Source organism: Malus sylvestris, chromosome 2 (genome assembly GCF_916048215.2).
Source record: "Malus sylvestris chromosome 2, drMalSylv7.2, whole genome shotgun sequence".
Classification (NCBI taxonomy): Eukaryota; Viridiplantae; Streptophyta; class Magnoliopsida; order Rosales; family Rosaceae; genus Malus; species Malus sylvestris.
Genome location: NC_062261.1, coordinates 27,983,262 through 28,003,542, shown reverse-complemented (window position 1 = coordinate 28,003,542; position 20,281 = coordinate 27,983,262). Strand labels below are relative to the sequence as shown.

Here is a 20,281-nt window from a genome sequence, read left to right as displayed (position 1 = left end):
CCATCCTAGGATTGCTCTCGCTCAAACTAGCTTAACTTCGAAGTTCCGATAGAACCTAAAGCCAGTGAGTGCCCAAAAGGCCTCGTGCTATAGGAGGTGGGCATGTACATATAAGGCACATTACCCCTTCTCCATTAGTTGATGTGGGATGTTACATTATTAACTTTGCAAGAGAGCCTAAGAGACTAACAAAGGCTCAACTAAGGCACCTTTCAAAATTAACACAAGAGTTCATCATTCACGTAGGGGAAGTTGTGCGAGGAACACATACACCGAACAAGTATAGCTATATTTTTTTTTGAGAAAACTATAGCTATATTTGACTACAAAAAATATATATCATGTGAGGCAGAGATGTATAGCCCTTCGTAGTTGTCTTTTGGTTAAGTTTGCCTAGCTAAACTCCCGCAACGGAACCAATGCTAGATTAAGATGCGTCGATGCTCGCCTTCCTTCTCTTTGCCTTTTGAGCCCAACCAACAAGTCCTGAGCGTATATTCTCATCGAACATTGCTTTCTTGAAATTGGTTCCCATCTGCATTGCATTGCAGAAACAGAATTTTATATAATCAACATTTTGAAAAAGAATGAGGAACCTTAACAATCACCTCGAAAAATAGACAAAATTTAGTCATCCTGATGAAAAATAGCCTTTTTCATAATAGTGGCCAAAACTCATGACAATCTGTTTTAAAATGGCTATTTCTCTTAGGGTGACAAAATTTAGTCACCCTGATGAAAAATAGCCATTTTCAGAATAGTGGCCAAAACTCATGACAATCTGTTTTAAAATGGCTATTTCTCTTAGGGTGAGTTTGCCAAAATTTGATGATTGTTGACAAAACACACTCCTTTAATTATTTTCTTAAAGCCCCTACGAGTATCGACTCTTCTAAGCGTAATCAAACCCGCTTCGAGTCTTTCTTGAAGAGGCTTAGGGGCAAGCTTCGAGTAAGGGGAATTTTCGTCCATCAACATCAAATTTTGACTAAATTTGCCAAACCCTCATCTTCCAGAAAAAAAAGAAGGTCAATTTGTTAGTTTTAAACTCGACACACCTGCGTGACAATCGCATAAAGTGGTAGAGTACTATAACTACAGAGCACCTGAATGAACACCCTAATGAAAAAGAAAATTAAAAGGCGATGGATTAGCAGTAAGAAATGTTAAATAAATGTTCTTCGAATGTTTTCGAACGATAATTTATAAGAATGAAGGGAAAGGTCTTTGGATTTTTACCCAATAACAAGCCTGGGGACAATGTATCTTACTTTCCCCATTATGCAAGATGTAAAACCATATTGAACCTGCAAAAAAATATAAGCAGATTGATTAACTCAAACTCGATTACAAATTTAGTTGTAGTCATACGGTGTGTTGTGGATCATAGAATCTGAATTTACCCATATCCAGAAAAAGAACGCCATTTCGAAAGCATTTTGGAAGAGGATGAAATGGATCAAGAAGAGAACAAACTTGGGCTTGCCAAACCAAAAGTGCTTGTCTGATGGCTGAACTATTAGTTCCCCTTCTATGGCGATATGTTTTTCAGCAACCTCGTGAGCCAACTGGGTGATTACGTGTTGCAGCTTGGTTCCGACAGCAAGTAGAAGCTGGAGAAATAGGAAAGAAAAGATTGAGTACATAACAAGGAACTGAAATCAGATGAACGATGATAAGAGAAGCAATTAGTTTTCTTCATTATGCACAACTCAAATGGCGCGGTGACTGAAATGTAATGGAAAAGTTCGTTTGCTTATGCAGCTACCTGCTAATAGGTAAAGTTACATTATGTCACTCTGGTATGTAATTGAAGTTGGATGAAATGCTTGAATCTGCAAGTATAGCAGTTTTACATGCAAATGCAGCACATGTGAATGAGCCACAAAACCTGAGAGTAAGGTTATGTCAAGACTACTTACAAAGAAAGGAACAAAAGCAATCCAGAAGTATGCATGCCATCCTGCACAAGAAAAAGAAAAGAATGTCATTATTTATCGCGATAGTGTTCAACTTGAAGGCGGGCAATGCAATCCATGCCACAACTGCAAAAACTGCATGAAAATGTCAAGGGGAGGTGGTTTCGTTTGAAACAAGAATCATACCATCAACATTCAGAAGCATGAAGAGGACGACAAATATCCACAAATACCAACTGCAGCCAACAAAAACCATATGGTGTATCAAAACGAATCAAAACCATTTTAAAGGACGGATTGGTCATAAATATTAAACTCCTCTTGAAAATTAACCAAATTAATACACAAGGAACTTCAATATGGCAAAAATATATCATATAAAACTTGCCTGATACCGACGACTCTTTTAAAATCATCTTCAAGTGCGCGTACCATGTATGTGTAGAAATTAAACTTAGGGTTTCCCCTGCAATGGGTCTGCAGTAGAAATAATGAAGATGAAAAATATATCATAGGTTAGGAGCCGACTGAGACAGTAAACATACTTATATTAGAACAAATCAACCTCTTGTAAGGTACTTACCGAGATGAAACCCAATCGCAAAGTCAAGTAATCTGATCTGCACACTGATCCATAAAGTTGGTTGAGAAAAGAATGCTGAACATATGCAGAAAGAACAAACAAACAAAACGCTTTGTTAGCATTATAGTATTTCTATTGAAAAAACAATAAAAATCGTTCTAATTTTAAATGAATCTGAAGTATAATGTCTTAGATGCCTTGACAGTTCCTATCCCAGAAATGTGTAAGACTCACCAAAATCGTTGGGTATCATGGGCACTTGGGAAAACAAAAATAAGCATCGTTTCTTTTTCTTATCGTAAAAGTAAAAGAAATGCACTAAACTCAACCATTATTTTATCATTCGTAAGTTCTAGCCTTAGTTAGAATTATATATGTAGATAGATTGAATTGTAAACAGAAATAACTTACCAGCCATCCCATGAAAACATAATTTTTACCGATACCCCAAAAGTGATCCTTGACAAAGTCATGCTCCTGAACATGGGTAATTTTTGTTTGAGCTGCACCAACACAAATCCCGAATTGGAAAATACACAAGCAACAAGAAGATCGATGACGCAAAGCCTTTCCAAATGAGAATGTAGTTCTGCAAGTCAGTCAGATTGCTCATCTGAAGACTCGCAGTGCATTTTCTAATGGAATTAAACCTACTAGTTGTGATGTTGAACACATAAACATGCAATTGGGACATCACATAGTCAATAACAAATATCAAAAGAAAACACAGCAAGAATTCATACCTTCATCTACTTCAATAATCTCTTTTGCATTTTCATCCTCCCATTTTTTCCATTGATGTATCTGAATCATGGTAACAAAATCAAGGGTGTTATGAAAAGGGCTGCGTTTAAAACACCAACAGTAAAATGTCAAAGTAAAGGTTTAAGAAAGATAATCAGTGGTCTAGCTCACCTTTAAACTTCCGAAGACAATAGTGAGAGCACAGAAGCTCACATGGACAATGGCTAGGACAAAGATAAAGATGTGCAAGTGATGGAATGCCTCAACTGATAGCAATGGCACCTTATTCTGTGGGAAGAAAAAAAATGAAAAGAGTCATAACAAATAATTTTTAGGGATACTTTTGATGCGGCCCATAATCCTTAACATTCTTGGATTAAAATCTTAATAATATTCAAAGTTTGATCAAGGTCCCTTAACTTTGTACACCTCATTATATTACTATTAATATTTATATTTTTATAGTTTTGACATTAATTGTTTCATATTTTATGAGATTTATAATCCTATAAAATTAAAATCCCTCATTATAATACTATTTGAAATGGTTACAATAAAAAAATTCAAACATTTTGATTGAATAAATGGATAAAAACTATGTATAAATAATAAATAATAAATGCCAAAAGAATGTATCCATAGTGTTAAAAAATTTGGTACATTTTACAAACAAATTGGTATGTTTCACATATAACAAAGTAGTACATTAATAAAGAAGAATGGGTACATTAGAAATAAATTAGGGTACAGATAAAAGATTAAAAATTATGAATACAAATGAATTTTTAAAAATATAGGCGCGAAAAGAAATTAATACATGGGTATAAAATATAACTAAAAAGAAAATACTACAAATTTAAAAAAAAAAATGTTGCAAATTAAAAGTGGGTACAAACTAAAAATATAAATATATGATACAAAGTTTAGGCATAAAACATAAATATACCATATGTAATTTTTCTATCATTGATTAAATGTCAAGTGACAGTAGACACTGAGTACAAACACAAATAAAACTTTAAAAAATATGGGCACAAAAAGAAACTAATATATGGGTACAAATTAAAAATGAAAAGAAAATTGGTTCAAATTAAAAATATTTGCAAATTAAAAATAGGTACAAACTAAAAATAAAAATATATGATAAAAAATTTAGCCATAAATATAAATATACTAATTGTAACATTTTTAACATTAAAGGAATATATTTAAAAATAAAAATATTTTATTATTCAAATAATTAATGATGTTATTAATACCCAAGACCTTGATCAAAAATTGAAAATGAATAGGATTTTAATCAATGGAGTAACAAAAAAAAGGATGTGAACCTAATTTTCCCTAATTTTTATGTATCTGTGCATATACAATGAAAATGAAACATTATTATTTTTTTTTTTTTGAAATCCATAAAAACATAAAGAAATCATTCATGGAATGCCCAATGAGGTCCTCTATTCCTATTCTGGAAAATGAACTTCCAAAATTATTTCTATCAACTTGCATTGTAGCTGTATCTCTTTTGGGTATGTCTATCTATCTATCAATCATTTGGTCTTATCTCCCTGAAGATTATCATAGACAGCATGGCTTCAATAAAATAGATCATTTATTTGTTAATTTGTTCTCAACTACTCAGTTCATTAAGTCATGATAAACAAAAACGGATTCATTTTACTGCAGTTCTCAAATGTGTTTCAGGTGTGAACCATTCCTTGATTCTAGAATCAAAACCTTTCAATCTAACTCGAAGAGGCTTCAATTTCACAACCAAAACCCCTTCGAACTTAGTCAAATGGGTTCCAATTTGGCACACTCTTGAACCAGTACTACAAGTTCATTAGTCTCCATTTGACGAATATCAAAACACATGAATAAATTAGACAAGTTAGTCAGAAAATTTAAAAAATTAAAGCAAACTTTAAAAAAATCCCAACCACTGTAGCAAATAAATTGAAATAAGAGCAAACTTTTTGACACCAGATACCAAAATTCTTATCAATATCGTGTTGATATTTGCTCAAATGTTGATGAATAACAAAAATGCACTAGGTACCATAAACTGATCGATACTCGGTATAGCCAATCATCCGACACTAAACATTGATAAGATCATCATATATAGAAGCACAAAATAAAAAATAAAAAATAAAAAAACTAAATAGGGTTTTGGGTTATGTTGAAGATACCTTTTTGCCACAGTAACCTCGTTGAGCCTCACCCCCGGCAGCTAGCAGCCTCCTGGTAGGTCCAAGAATGCCACCAAACACGGAGTTGGCTGAGTAATGGGCAGTTTTTTCGCCGTTCAGATGATCGTCATAGTGATTGAGTTTGCATGGCAGCCACTTGACCATAATCCTAGGGCTCACGCAAATTTTAGTGATCCTCTTCTGAAAAACAGTGAGGAGGAGAGAGATGAACCCCAGCAGCATCAGCTCCTCCTTCACCTTCAGCAAAGCCTCGTACAGCGGCTTCTGCTTCTTCTTCTTCAAGTACTTGCCGCCGGAGTGTAGTGCACGCTCCATAGTGAGAGAGATAGCCACGATCAGCGTGCACACCGCCGCCACCACCCATGTTGGCGTGAACTGTAGCGTTGGACCTTCTCCACCACCAGCCATTTTTACCCTTTTATTATAATTTTTTTCTTTCCTTCTGGGACCTTTTCTCTTCTTCTTCTTCTTCTTCTTCTTCTTCTGTATTTTCTGAGAGTCTCCTCTCCTGCGTTTTCACAATCAATTTGTTGTGAGTTAGCATGTATGGACAAACATTTTATGGTAATAGAATCGGCATGGAAAATTTGAATTTGTAATATTGCACCAAAAATGTGAAATTTTTTTATTTGTCCTTCTCACACTTCAAAATGTACGCAAAAAGATTGTTGAATACAATATCAAATTTTATGGGATTTAATCGGATTAAATTGCAGTAATTTCTATCTATCACTCTACCCACCTTGCTAACTCTAATGGTTTTAAACAATATTCACTTATAAGTGAAAAATTTTAAGTTTAAGTTTCATGGGTGATTAGATGAAAACCATTTTATTCACACCACCCTTTAGTGTAAATATATTATTATTTAAAAAAAAATCTTAATTATGACTTTGGTTGTGAAGTCACGAACACCAACTTTTTTTCACCAAGTTTGTCCGCGAATAATGAGTCTGTACACATGTTAGAGTCCTACTTGTTAAGAAATAAATGAGATTCCATAAGTTCACATTAACATTATTGCCTACTTAAGCCAATCACTGAGTAAAATATATAAATAAAGAAATTCAAGACACGGGTGATGTATATGCCCATATTGTCTTTGAGAGATTTTTTAATGTGACCGTCACACGAGACGGTACACCACGTGTCCCTATATAAATTATGAGATATGTGTGTTAAAATGTTAGTAACTTAAAAATTAAAATTTTCCATCATTTACATAAAAACACGTGGTGTACCATCCGTATTCTCCTCACAACTAAAAATTTCTCGTTGTCTTGAAGTTAAGTCAAAATTATATTTTGAAAGTAGGCAGTATGTTGGTGTTTCGTTTTGGACTTATCACATGTTTAGATATAATAAAAAGTGTAATTGGAACCAGAGCGCAAATTGAATCCGTATGGAGGAAAGTCACGATTTCGTGTAATGTTTAATTGAAATAGGAAAGTAAAACAATATCAACTCTCCAATTGAATGCTTTACATGGCTTAACATTATCTGATTAATGTCTAAAGCTTGCTCATCCTCGTATTATAAAATTCAAAGCCTAAACCGTCTCTTCAGATCACGTGTACGTGCTAATTAAAACAAAACAAATACCACCATTACGAATCTTGATCTAAATTAAAGTATAGAAAAAAGAACACGTATTGTCATAAATAACATATATAATCGACACAAAATAAACTGTTTGATATCACCATAATATGTATTTCCTTAATCATTAAAACGCACTATGTTTTCCAGCAGAGAATTGGATAATTCAGTATTATTATCTAGTTTGTTATGTTGGGTGGTTTCGAACCTGTAATCTTAAATCCCATTTCTCATTCTCCATCTAACAAAAAAAAAAAAAAAAAAATTGGTATTATATGTCCATACAATACGACGTAAAGATTTTATTAATCATTTTACTCAATTTCCTATAAATTAAGCCAAAATATAATACAATACTTTCAGGGAAAATTGTATAATTAATATAAGAAATCTTATTTGTCACATTCCGGTCAGGGCCCCCACCACATCCCGGACTCGACTCCACCGTAGCACGATATTGTCTGCTTTGAGCCCCGACCACGCCCTCACGATTTTGTTTCTGGGAACTCACACGAGGACTTCCTAGTGGGTCACCCATCATGAGATTGCTCTCACGCGAACTTGCTTAACTTCAGAGTTCCGATAAAACTCGAAGTCAATGAGCTCCTAAAAGGCCTCGTGCTAGGTAGAAATGAGAATATACATATAAGGCTTACAGGATCCATTCCCCTGAGCGATGTGGGATGTTACCCCTTAGTGGCCTGATGTCCTCATCGACACACTTCTGGCCAGAGATTGGCTTTGTTACAAAATTGTCACATCTTGGTTTGAGCCCCCACCACATCCTGGGCTTGACTCCACTGTAGCACAATATTGTCCGTTTTGGGTCCCGACGACGCCCTCACGATTTTGTTTTTGGGAACTCACACGAGAACTTCCCAGTGGATCACCCATCATGGGATTGCTCTTGCACAAACTCGCTTAACTTCGAAATTCTGATGGAACCCGAAGCCAATGAGCTCCCAAAAAGCCTTTTGCTAGGAAGAAATGAGAATATACATATAAGACTTACAGGATCCACACCTCTTAGCGATGTGGGATGTTACATTATTCGTATGTGAAGGTCATATTATCGTGGATAAGATTCTGAATGTTCATACACATAATTATAGCCATTTGAACTATAACACACATATAACATGCATAAAACATAAAAACGATCAAAGGGAAAGTTTATGAACAAGAGGAGAGATAAGAGAAACCTGGCTTCTGGCTTGTGAAACCAAGAGAGGCACCAAAGTTGCTTACAAGCAAGGCGTGACCTGATCGTTGTTGTTCTAAAGCCGTAAACGCCTTCTATCTGAATCTAACAATGGCCGCTTATGACTTTAAGAACAATACCAACTTTACATAATTTCGATCCGGTATGAACGCTTCCTTCTATTTATACTCCAAAAACTAAAATGCATTCCCACTTTTTCTCTTTATTTTTAGATATTTTATCTTGTTTCCAACCGGGTTAAGAAAATTATCTTGTCCGTAAAACAAATTAATTTTTTTTTCAGAATATTTGTGAGATATATATATATATATATATATGTGTGTGTGTGTGTGTGTGTGTGTGTGTGTGTGTGTACGTATGTGTATATGTATATGCATCCATTCGTGTATGTAAATTTGTATATGCCAACTGATAAGTGTCTTTGGTTCACCATTTTTCTCGCATGCAAATGCTTAAGTCGTTAGGTCGAGAAGTTTACAGATGTTTCAAGGGGAAGAGAATGATATCCAACAACAATAAGATTACACTAATCTATTTGAACCATATTTTGTAGATCATAGAAAATACATCAAAAATATTTTGTTATTTTATCCATCTCTCTAGGGTTTACAATATATAGGCACATATGTCTTAATCTACAAAAAATATACTTAAAGGATTACAATCAAATTATAAATCCTAATCCTAACTAAAATAAGACTCCTAGAATATTTACAAATTAAGACTCAGATTAACACTCCCCCTCAAGTTGGTGCCTAGATATCATACATACCCATTGTTGATCAGCCTCCACATGCTTTGTTCGATCATGTTGTACCAAATTATCTGTTATCTCTTGTAGACTTATTGTCACAATATACTTCATTGTCTCATTTGGTTAAAAAACAAGACATCTCAAAAGTTTACATAACCAAAGGAGTTCACATATTCTGTGTGCCACACCCCTATACTCAGCTTCAACAAACGACCTTGACACCACTTTCTGCTTCTTACTACGCCACTTAACTAAATTACCTCCAACAAATGTAAAATGTCCAGATGTAGATAGTTTGTCAGTAACATTGGCAGCTTAATCTGCATTTGTAAACCCTTCAACATTTAGATGCCCATGTTTTCCATAAATTATACCCTTATCGGGTGTAGACTTCAGATATTCCCAAATTCGCATTACCCTAATCATGTGATCTTAACTTAGTGAGTGCATAAACTAACTTACAACACTCACAACATATGCAATATTAGGACGAGTATGAGATAAATATATTAATCTCCCCACAAATCTTTGATATCTACCCTTATCAACAGGAGGCCCAGTGCCTGATCCACTTGGAGAGTCTTCAACTACTAGCAAGAGAAAAGAAGTCGCAAAAAGAGACTAGCCTTAAAAAATTTTGGTAAGGATGGAGGCATGTCTTTTCCATGATTCAAGCTTTGTTTTTCATCGTAATACAATTTCTTTTTTGTTTTTTCCTCATGTATGGAAAAGTCCTAATCGATAAACTTCTCTAAATTAGACGAACTTTATAGGAGAAATAAGTGACGGAGCATCTTGTGGGCCCAAGATAGAGCTTAAAAGCTCCCTTGGCAACGTTGATTCGGAAAAACATTACCTCCCAAACTTAGCATTCATAAACTATTTTCGTCGCAATATCCGGAGTACCACATTACTCTTGTACCAGGAATTAAACATTAAACCCATAAGAAAACTTTTGCTCCACACTTTTTGAAACACATTTATCGAATTAAGAGTTTTGAATCGTACCTGAAAGTAACTTGTAGACAGAGGCTGATTCTTCTATGCCTTTCCTCAGTTCTTGGGCTAAGGACTTCAATATTTGTAATGTGGTGCTAAGGAAATGAGTATTTCCTTGTGTGTTTGTTTCCAGTGAATCTTAAATGAAATTTCTTTGGAGCCTTGGTCGTTGGCATGTGATAGGATTAAAAGCACACCACAAAGTAGCACACAAATGTCCTATTGATTTTCCTTATTAATACTAAGATTTGTCAATTGTAGCATATGAAAATAAGGGTCTTTCCCGCAGAAGATTGTTTTATCTAACTACTTAAAATGTCACAAAAACTGGTTGCTGTCCCTACTGACCAGCCACCGAAAAATAATTATTAGACTAACTTACACTAATCTGAAGTCTACGAAATTTTATATACAGACATTAGACACACAGAGCTACACTTTTACAAATTTTTGAGATTTTTGGAGTTGATTTGCTATTTAAATTAAATCAAACAAAAACAGGATAGAAACAACTTTTAAGTAGTTCACAAATTAAGAAAAACGAGTTAGGGGAATTGCTATCCACAACCAAATAATCATGCAAACATGTTATGTTTCATTCAAATTCCTTTTATTTCCGGATGAAGATGCTCAAGTTGGCTCAATGTTAGAACTCAACCTATTACTCTTTCTTATGTAGTATGTTAAGAGAATGACGTTTTCAACTTAACTTAGTTCCTAGCATGCAATCTAGAATGGCGTGTTCATATATTTAACAAGTAGAAATCATTAAGAATAAAAAGAGTTTGAGTCATCACAAGGGATCGTAAGTACTAGCGTTGTCTTACTTATCCTAGAAATTGGTTCACATGTTAATCGCTATTAACAAGTACTACTCTAGAACATATGTAGGTCCTCATTCAACAAGGGCATGCACACACATATTCATAGCATTAGAATCCTAGATATGCTTACTAAGTATGCATCCGTAGAAAAAACATAAAGAATTCATCAATGAGACAAGTAGTGAATCAATTTCCATCCATTCAAAAAAGTAATTCAAACAAAATGTCATAAAAAACTTGCAATCATATTCGCGGCTTCAAAACAGCCCTTAACTACTAAAAATTTAGTTACACATTATTATCAAATAAAACCAAAAGAAAGACATGAGTTTGAGAGGATAAAACTGAGAGAAGAGAATGCCAAGATTTCCTCCTTCCTTTCCTTCCTTCCCCAACGCTGCTGCCTTATCATTTTTCCTTCCTTTCCGCAAAGCTTCATTATCCTCTTTCTTTTCTATTTTTTTTGTCCATTCTCTTCTTTTTTCCGCTGCAACCTACCGTCTTTCCCCTTTTTAACTTGCTGTCCCATTTTCTTCTCCTTAACTCACCCACTAACAGCCATTTAGTGATGGCAATAAGTGAGAGGAAATGGTAAAACAATATTAACTCTTTGGGTAGCCTTTATGCCAAATACTCCCACTTAATCCTCATCCTTATTTCCATTTCCTCTGATATTTGAATAGGTGTCAGCTGGCTTGTTTTTTACTGCATCAGTTTTGGTTGCTAGATTTATTGGATTTATTGCTTTCAGTTACAAACTGTTCAGCCTCTTAGGAACCTTTCAGTGTTAAAACGGCCATAACTTCTTCTAGAAAAATGATACTAACAATCCGTGAAATGCTCCAGAAAATAGATATCCGTAAATTTCAAAGCATTAAGGCTCATTCTCTAATTCATTATGAGCTGTTCGCAACTTGCTTTCAAATTCACTAATCTGCACAAGCAGTTTTGACGAATTTGTTACTTAAAATCCCACTTGTGCTATTTTTCTTTTCTTTGCTTGACAAATCCCACAAAACACAAAAACAAAGTAAATAGCTCAAAAATATAAGGAACTAACTAAGAAAAGACAAGTGAATTTAATGTAATATATATATATATATATATATATATATATATATATATGTGAGCTTATCAGCATGTGGGTTGGAACACTTTTTGAACCCTCTTGTCAAACCCTATGCGTCGGACCTAAGAGTTTTTTATTGGACTACCTTAACTGGCTTAGTCATAACATTTTCGCATATCGGAGCTCCATTGGATTAAAATTCCTCTTGGGGTTACCTAGTCTCAATGCTCCCTTCAGACTTGTTAACATACAATGTTGCAGAACATACTTGTCTTAGTATGTTGGTCCGGTATGGAAGTAGTCATACTTGGGGTTGGAGTTTAGAGCCACCTTCAAATGATTTTTGGGTCACACTTTCAACTATTCCCTTGAATGGCATAGAGCACAGGTTTAAATATTATAACCACAACTTTGCTAGTTAAATAAACTTTTTGGAAGCCAAATGGTGCATTGAACTTTTGGGTTAGGGCGCCATGTGCCTGTGCTCGTAGACGCCAATCATTACCATGCTTATTAGGGGTTGAGTCCCCTAAACTCCTAACCGTTTAGTACGGATGGGCTAAAAGAGACTCCTTTAACAATGTTGTTTTAAATTTTAGACTTGCATTCGTGCGAAGTTTTCAAATTTTATTCTTTGTTTGGAACAAGTAAGGTATTCCTTGCATCACCAAAAATAAAAGAAAGAACGGACATTGAAATCATGACAGATAAAGTTTCTTTATTCATGGCAAAAGTAGGATTGATTGACAATCAGGGAAAGATTGCCTCCATATCTCTGGAAAGGAGAATCAAATCACTGATGTAGTTATAAGAAAATGATGATATAATGTAAAAATTACATTAGGGATTACTTTTGACGATAAGTTTATGGTGGGGCGTGAAGAGATGAGTTGTCTATGGACTTGTCTTCATGCAGATGGCTGCATTGAGATTGAGTCCGGAATGGACTGCCTACATATCCTAGGAAGGGAATCAAATCGCCTATAGTTCAGATTTGGTAGCTTTTTTCGCTTATGCCACTTGGGAGACGTTTGTGAAGTGTTTACCTTTTGTCAGTATAGGCTATTTCTCCCAGCATTGGTTATTCGGTTTCCATATCATTCGATCTTCTAATATTTGCCCTTATGGCTGGATAGCGAGACAAGAGATTGTCGAAAAAGGGTATCTTGCCCATGCGATGTAGCCATTCTCGACCAAGGGTGGCGTTGTAAAGAGATGGTAGTCCATGACATAGAAGGTCATTAAATGTTCGAACAATTTTGCTTGTACCATAAGCTATATTGTCCTCCATATTGTAAAGTAGAGTCCCATCAAAGGTTTGGATAATATCCCTTTTAAAGCTAACCCTAACGAGGATGACCATCATCTCAGTCGCACCCTTGAAGAGGATGTTGCCTTCTAATCCATTATGCATCAAAACTCGACCTACCATGGCATCAGAAATTTGCAACTTGATGAAGAGTGACATCAAGGGGAAAATGGGTAGTTCCTAGTCTCGTGACGAAGGTCACGGGAATCTTTTGTTGGTGTATTTCATGTACCACCTTTCTTCCTATATGTTCATTTTGGAAGCATTCTTGCTTTCCTTCTATGCGGTTGACTCAGGAAACGATCTCCTTCCAAAATACATGGTCGAGGGTAACCCTTAGGTTCTTTGCAGCTTTCCATGGCATGCTTTAAGGATGAGTTCTTGGGTCAACATGCATGGACCTTGATCGATTGTATTTGAGGTTGCTTAGATGGTTGGATTTTCAAAACGAACGATGACATCTTCAATATTTTTCATCCTCTCATCTAGCTTTGAGTGTCTTACCCGCTCCCTAATTTGCAGATCTTTCTGAAGATCTTTCACTGACACACTTACTTTCAGTGGGTCATCCCAAACTTGATCCATGAAAAAGGTATATTCATTATATGGGTTTGTGGCTTGACCATAGAGTGACCGTCTGGGTAAAGTTTCCACAGGGTTGAGTGGTCTGGTTGAGAGGAATAAGAGTTCACTCTTAATAAAAATGCCAACAGTTGGAATCAAAATCACCGCCATGCGTGGAGGAAGTGCTCAAACTTAACTATTTGCAATACAATAAACAACCATGAGCAGGCCTAGGACCAGGGGGTGTGCTGACCAAAGGTTCTCTGATGGTCACGTTAGTGAACATTTTTAAACTTAAGCAGTGGGCAAGAGAATTTAAGTGTATAGATTGCGTTACTAGAGATGAACCCTAGACGGGTGTATTTATACCATGGGGAGAGAGACCATTTTAGGATAGAATCCTAGTTCTAAGCCAAGAGAATCCTAGAAGATATCTAAAAGTAGATATTGTACCCTTATAGGAGTTATGTTTACTTGTGGTGCACTCCAATTTTCAGATTGTACGAACTCCAAGACTCAAAGGATCTGATTGTGTCCATATCTGGATCGGATCACGTATCTTGCGAAATAAGCATGGTCATTCAGCAGTGTCATAGTCCGTCCCAGAAATGTACTTTATTTTATCATTGTGGTTGTGAAAAGATAGATTTACCCTTAAGCGTCGGATGTGTGTTTGTGTGGAATTAAAGAATTGAGTCAAATTGAGTCAATCAGTTCTATCCCTAACTAATTGGACCCAATTAGAACTAAAAGATTAAAGAGTTGGGATTGGTGTGCAGTTTTGGACCACACAAATCCATACCCTTCTCTCTCTTTCCCGTGCTCTCTCTCTCATCTCGTAGACTCTCTCTCTTCACTCTCCTCCGTACGGACCACCTTGACACTGAGCAAAATCTTCATAGATCGAGGAAGAAAATGGTACCATTGTGTTCGTGAGGACCCTACGAGTTCAAAGGTACCCATTTTAGGTAAGAACTCGTTCGATTTCACGTTGAAAACTCAAGCTCCGAGTTGAGCACTATTCATGAACTTTTGATTGGTTATGTTTTAGGACAATCCAAGCTTTCAGCAAACTCTAGGAGGTTCTCACGAAGTTCAGAGTGCTACGTTGGCTCGGTTTTGACGTCGGGATCACGACGTTCGAAGGTGGCCGGTTTTGTTGAGATTTTTCCGACGTGTTTTTTAAGAATTTGAGGCTTCAAAGAGGTATAACCTTCTTCCTCTTGAAATTTGTGACATTTGGGTGAAAATTTCGTAGAAAATGGTGCAAAAACGAGAGAGAAATGGGCAGTTGCAGGTCTGCCCAGAATCCGGCACTGGTGGCACTATTCCGGCGTCTGGAGGTTGAAGGTGATGCGCGTGAGGGCGAATGATGCCATGCCCTCCCTAGCGCGTGAAGGCGCGTGAGCTATAGGAAATTTTTTTCTAAAAATATCACGATGTTCGTGAGGTTGTGTAGGTCACGTTGGCATATTCATATACCCATTTTGAGCTATGTATGAGAAGTTATTAGCTAGTTTTGCCTATGTGCTTTAAAATAACATTTTTATAGTTAATTCGCATATAGGTGAGACTTATCTCGAGGACGAGTGTATCCACGGGCGACTCGGGGGCTACGACCCTTCGACATACCAGTGAGTGGGCTTTTGTTTTCAGTATATATTTATATACTTGATATATTTCCCAGAAATGCATTCTTTAAGAAAAGTATGCTTTGAAATAATATGTCTAATGCTTCTATATTTTGAATATGCATTGCATGGTTGCATATATATATATATATATATATATATATATATGGTGCTGTGGAGGCACAGGTGAGTTCAGGTAAGTTATGTTTGGTTGTGTGAATCATCGATGATGTGATATGTGATATGTGATTAAGTAATGTTGAGCTCATAAAGCTGCACCTAGGGTGATTGTGACTTAGCCAAAGATTTGAAATGCAGGCCTGTTTATTTACGTCACCTCTCGCACTATATGCTCATATTGGATCCAACTTAAGTGCACAGTCTTGTCGTACAGACCTTATTTATGGTTTCGACTCGTAGGTGACTAGTGATTTATCGCCCGGCTAACATGAAAGAATAGATTTGAGCATAATTATATTACATCCAATCTTGTTGTACAGACCCTTTCTAGGGGTTCTAACTTATGTGCAGTATATTGCCGTATAGATCATAGTAGTGACTCCGGCTAGTTCGAGATTGAGCTATGAATTTAGCCGTACAAACTACCACAGGAGTTCCGGCTAACATATCACATTTCTATGAAATTATTCTTACTTGAATTGTTTACTCTATTATATTTTGGCATGGCATATATACGTATGAATATGATTATCTGAAGCATGAATTCAGTTGATAAATTTCACATCTAATTATGTATATTCTTATATTCTGATTCTAGGAAAAATAGTACATGTTTTACAGCGAGGGGTTATTATATTGATAAATGAAATGATTTTGTAAAACATTTGTTTTTGCCCACTCACGTTTCTGTTTTGTGCCCCTCCAGGTTCTAAGTAAGATTGATGTTGGTGGCTCGGGATCTTCGGCAGTTCTGACCTATTTGAATAATAGTAGGACATTCCTGGTACTGTGTAACTAGTACTTGTCTTACTAGACTGCACCTAGACTTTATGCTCTGATTAGGAGTGTTTACTGTTATAACTAACTCCTATCACTTTCTATTTAGTAGTGTACTCTAGTAATGCGGTTTTTAATTATTCATATATTTGCTATCTTTATTGCTTCCGCACTGTGCACATGGCTACGTCACTCTCACGTGACGGCCAGCATGCCTTGGCCTTGGTCGGGATGTGTAAAGCAGAGTTGCTAAGATGATGGTGGCACCGTTGCTTCGTCTGATCCAGCTCAACCCTGAGCTGATAAGTCTATGACGGGACTTCTGAGATATTTGTATTTGGATCAGCCTTACTCCAACTATAGAAAATTATGGTCCCACAATTTTAATCCAAATTCTTCAGCAGGAAGCACAAGTACCCTGTCAAATCCAATCCATTATCTAAGATATTTGGTATTTTTTAGGCAAATTCCCAATATTAGAATTCAATATACTTTTAGATAAGCAAATATGGTAGCGGACGCTTTTGCGAACTTATGGCATAAGTATAACCACTCATATATTTGGTTTTGTAATTTTTCCTAAAAAGTCATACCTAAAGATCAGTTTTTTTATGTATGGTTTAAAGATCCGTCGAAGTTCTTCTTTGTAATTTTTATGTTTTTTTTTTTAAATATTTGTATTTTTTTTTATGTATTTTTAATACAATTTAAGGATTTTGGCTAAATCATATTATAGATCAACAAGAATTAGATACTGAATTCGCTGTTTACAGAAATAAACTTGAGACCTCCCACTTATAAGTATAAATGTCTCAAGTTTGACAAGTGACAGTTGGTTTGATTACTTCTTCTCCTATTTTGCTTAATTGGTTGGCTTGTTCATTAGTTGTCAAATGAGTTGTGCCATTAAAGCCAATTTTAGATGCTATAGTTTTAAAGACATTTTCCTCCCTTTCTGTTTAAGTTTTGGTCAAAATACAAAGATGTAAATATGTAACTACACTCTAAATATAAGTTTGAAGCTATATAACTACAACAACAAAATACCTCTGCAGTCTCAATAAAAGTATTAAGCTATATAACTACAACAAAATACTTCTACAGTCACAATCACTTTTAAAAACTTCCAAAGTGTCCATATATATATAAATTAATATCATGCCCATTCGAGTCATTTAGCTATTAATATCATAAAAATTAAATCGCTTCTAGATGAGAGCAAAATTTTCTAAAGAGGATATTTCAATAGAAGAACAAACAAATTTTGAATGGCAAATTTACTACTAAAATAAATAAGTTGTATTTCTTTGATTTAGTCTTTATTTTATTAAGAAAATTTTAATTTTTGTTTTAATATTTTGACTTGTAATAATTAAAGTTAAAGTTGATGGACATTGTGATTGGACAGTGGGTAATATACTCGACTGTGATGATTATTCAGATATGGATGAGATTGATGTCTTGAAACTTAAGGAAGTGTGCCCTATAGTTGCACAAATGCAACAATCATTGACTTTGGCATATATCATGGTACACCTCTAGTTTTCATAAAGTTATGAAGGGACCTGGGAATTTACAATTTTAGGAGGTTCCTCTTTAAATGTATGTGTTTACTAATAACCAATGATTTGAAAAGAATGGAAATGGTTTCCATTCATGTGTTTACTAACAATCATAAAAAAAAAAAGTGTATTCACATTAATTTTGTATATCTCATACTTCATAATTGAAATCAAAGTAAAACTAAACACGTTTTCTTTTTTATTTTTTAATAACCTAAAAGTGTACAACATGTTTGTTATACACCTCTAGTTTCATAAAGCTTAGGAGGGACCCCTAGGGTTTACAATTTTAGAAAGCAAGATTCAAATATCAATTTCAATTTCCAAAAACTATCCTAGTTAGTAAGGCTGTAGTTCGTTGCACGTTATCGATGTGTTAAGTGAGTATAACAGTAAACACATAGCATTTAGATGTTCAACAAATATATGTACCATGTATGTGTGTGTGGGATGTATGACACAATAAGCATAACTTGAACTCAATAAACGTAACTTGAACACATGATATTTTTGGCATGAAAAACCCACATCTAGGTTAAAAAATCGGGGACTCTCCACTAAGTCAAATCCACTCGTGTAAACAAAGGTTCATACAAAGATCACGCAAGCTCAATTCCTAGATCCTTATCTACAGAGTAGCTTTACTTTGTGTAACCTTGCCTTACACAAGATGGACTCATTCGGTCTTCATGAAGTGGCAGCTCTTCCTGAACTCATCACCTTGTGGCATTGAGATCAACACGATCAATGATGTGATATGATTTTATGATATGCACATGAAATCTGGATTTAAATGACCAGTCAGATTTTCCAGTCATACTGTTGAAGAAAGAATCTAACTTGAATCCAAAAACTTGGTCTAAAAACAAATTTAAAGCTTAAAATTAGGCCAAGACATAAATGCAAAACCTTAAAATAATGCAACCCTAATAGACAATGATTTGGTGTTTAATGCATGAGGAAGGTTTGGTAGTTAGGGTTCATAAGTGGAGAAGATGCAAGCTTCAAACCTTTAAGGTAACTCTCACTTTAAAACTAAGTTCTAAACCCCAAGAACAATCTGAAACCCTAGAAGTAAATATACCCAAGGTTCTAAAAAACGCTAGGCCAGTCGGGCGGCGAGTTAGGGGCCTAGTGCTTACTCAGCCTACATATTTAATTCATTATTTGACTTTGCTTTTTTTATTTTTTTATTATTCAATATTGGGATTTGCTTTTCAATTAATAACAGCCTTGTTTTCTTATAAAAAATAAATTTATTCTCTAATGCTACAGACGTGGCAAAGAAAAGCATTGTTTCCTTGTTTTTACACATCTCTTCCCACTTTAATATCTTATCAGCAGGTGACCCATAACACACAAACCCAAAAAATCTCCCCCTATCTCTCTCTCTCTTTAGTTTTTTCCAGAAACATCTAGCAAGGCTAGATTTAGATGCATACACAAGTTGCGATGCGGGTGCAGATGTTGCTGTGAGAGTTGGAGTTGTAGATCCGATGAGAGTTCAACATGGGAGTTGTAGATCCGATAAGAGTTCGAGACGGCGATAATTGTAGAACCCTTAGCTATGGCGAGAATTTCAAACCGTCTAGAGTGTTGCCTAGAGTGCCTAGCGAGTGCCTGGGCGGCTACCTAGATACCCACTGATTTTTGTAACCATTTCCCAGGAATCGTATCGGGCAACCACAGCTGAACACCTAGGCGGCAGCCCAGGGCGATTTTTAGAACACTGAATATACCCTAGGAAATCTGATTTTCCATCAGCCAACTTATCCTAAAGATACTTGTCAACTGCAAAAAAGATCTAGGTAGATCAATGGCCAGAAACTGACTACCATCATAAAGGTGTCAGTCACCTCATGTGGGCTATCTTAATTTGTGTGCTTAAACAGTTGAAAGTTAGCGCGCAAAACTTACTAGACAATCAAACTAGATAGAATGCAACATAAAAAGAGATATGAAATGCATATGCATGAACAAACCTTTGGGCTGAAATGTGCCACTTCTTGAACATTTACTCCAACAACAACATCCCATAATCTAAGTATATTTTAAAGCTAGATTAAGCATGTGTGATGGTTCAATTACAATATTTGACAAGGAAATCCAAACACTTAAGACAAGACTTTACAATATCCCCCTTTGGCTTTCCTTGACTAAATACCCCAAGCCTATAACTAATTTCACTCAAAACCCACACCTAAGAAAACAACAATCAACAGAAGAATACCAAGTAACAACAACAACTCTTGACAAGACAAGTGAAATTTATCATGGGTAAAAGGCTTGCAAAGTATAACACAATGAAAAATATATTTTCTCCCCCATTTTGTCA

General features: G+C 35.5%; 1 protein-coding gene across 2 annotated transcripts; it reads right to left on the bottom strand.

The window, feature by feature from the left end:
- Nucleotides 1–218: 218 nt before the first annotated feature.
- On the bottom strand, nucleotides 219–8,413 carry LOC126600137 (MLO-like protein 1). Of its 2 annotated transcripts, XM_050266687.1 has the most exons (13): nucleotides 8,258–8,413; nucleotides 5,436–5,964; nucleotides 3,418–3,534; nucleotides 3,246–3,306; nucleotides 2,914–3,005; nucleotides 2,503–2,577; nucleotides 2,308–2,396; nucleotides 2,106–2,155; nucleotides 1,923–1,963; nucleotides 1,404–1,613; nucleotides 1,240–1,307; nucleotides 1,059–1,119; nucleotides 219–535 (listed from the first exon to the last, which is right to left on the bottom strand). In XM_050266687.1, exons 2-13 carry the CDS (start codon nucleotides 5,862–5,864, stop codon nucleotides 428–430), a joined length of 1,401 nt encoding a protein of 466 aa, XP_050122644.1. In that variant the 5' UTR covers nucleotides 5,865–5,964; nucleotides 8,258–8,413; the 3' UTR covers nucleotides 219–427. The 2 variants fall into 2 exon arrangements, with proteins under 2 accessions (XP_050122644.1, XP_050122651.1); XM_050266694.1 differs by lacking the exon at nucleotides 1,059–1,119.
- Between the last annotated feature and the right edge of the window lie 11,868 nt (nucleotides 8,414–20,281).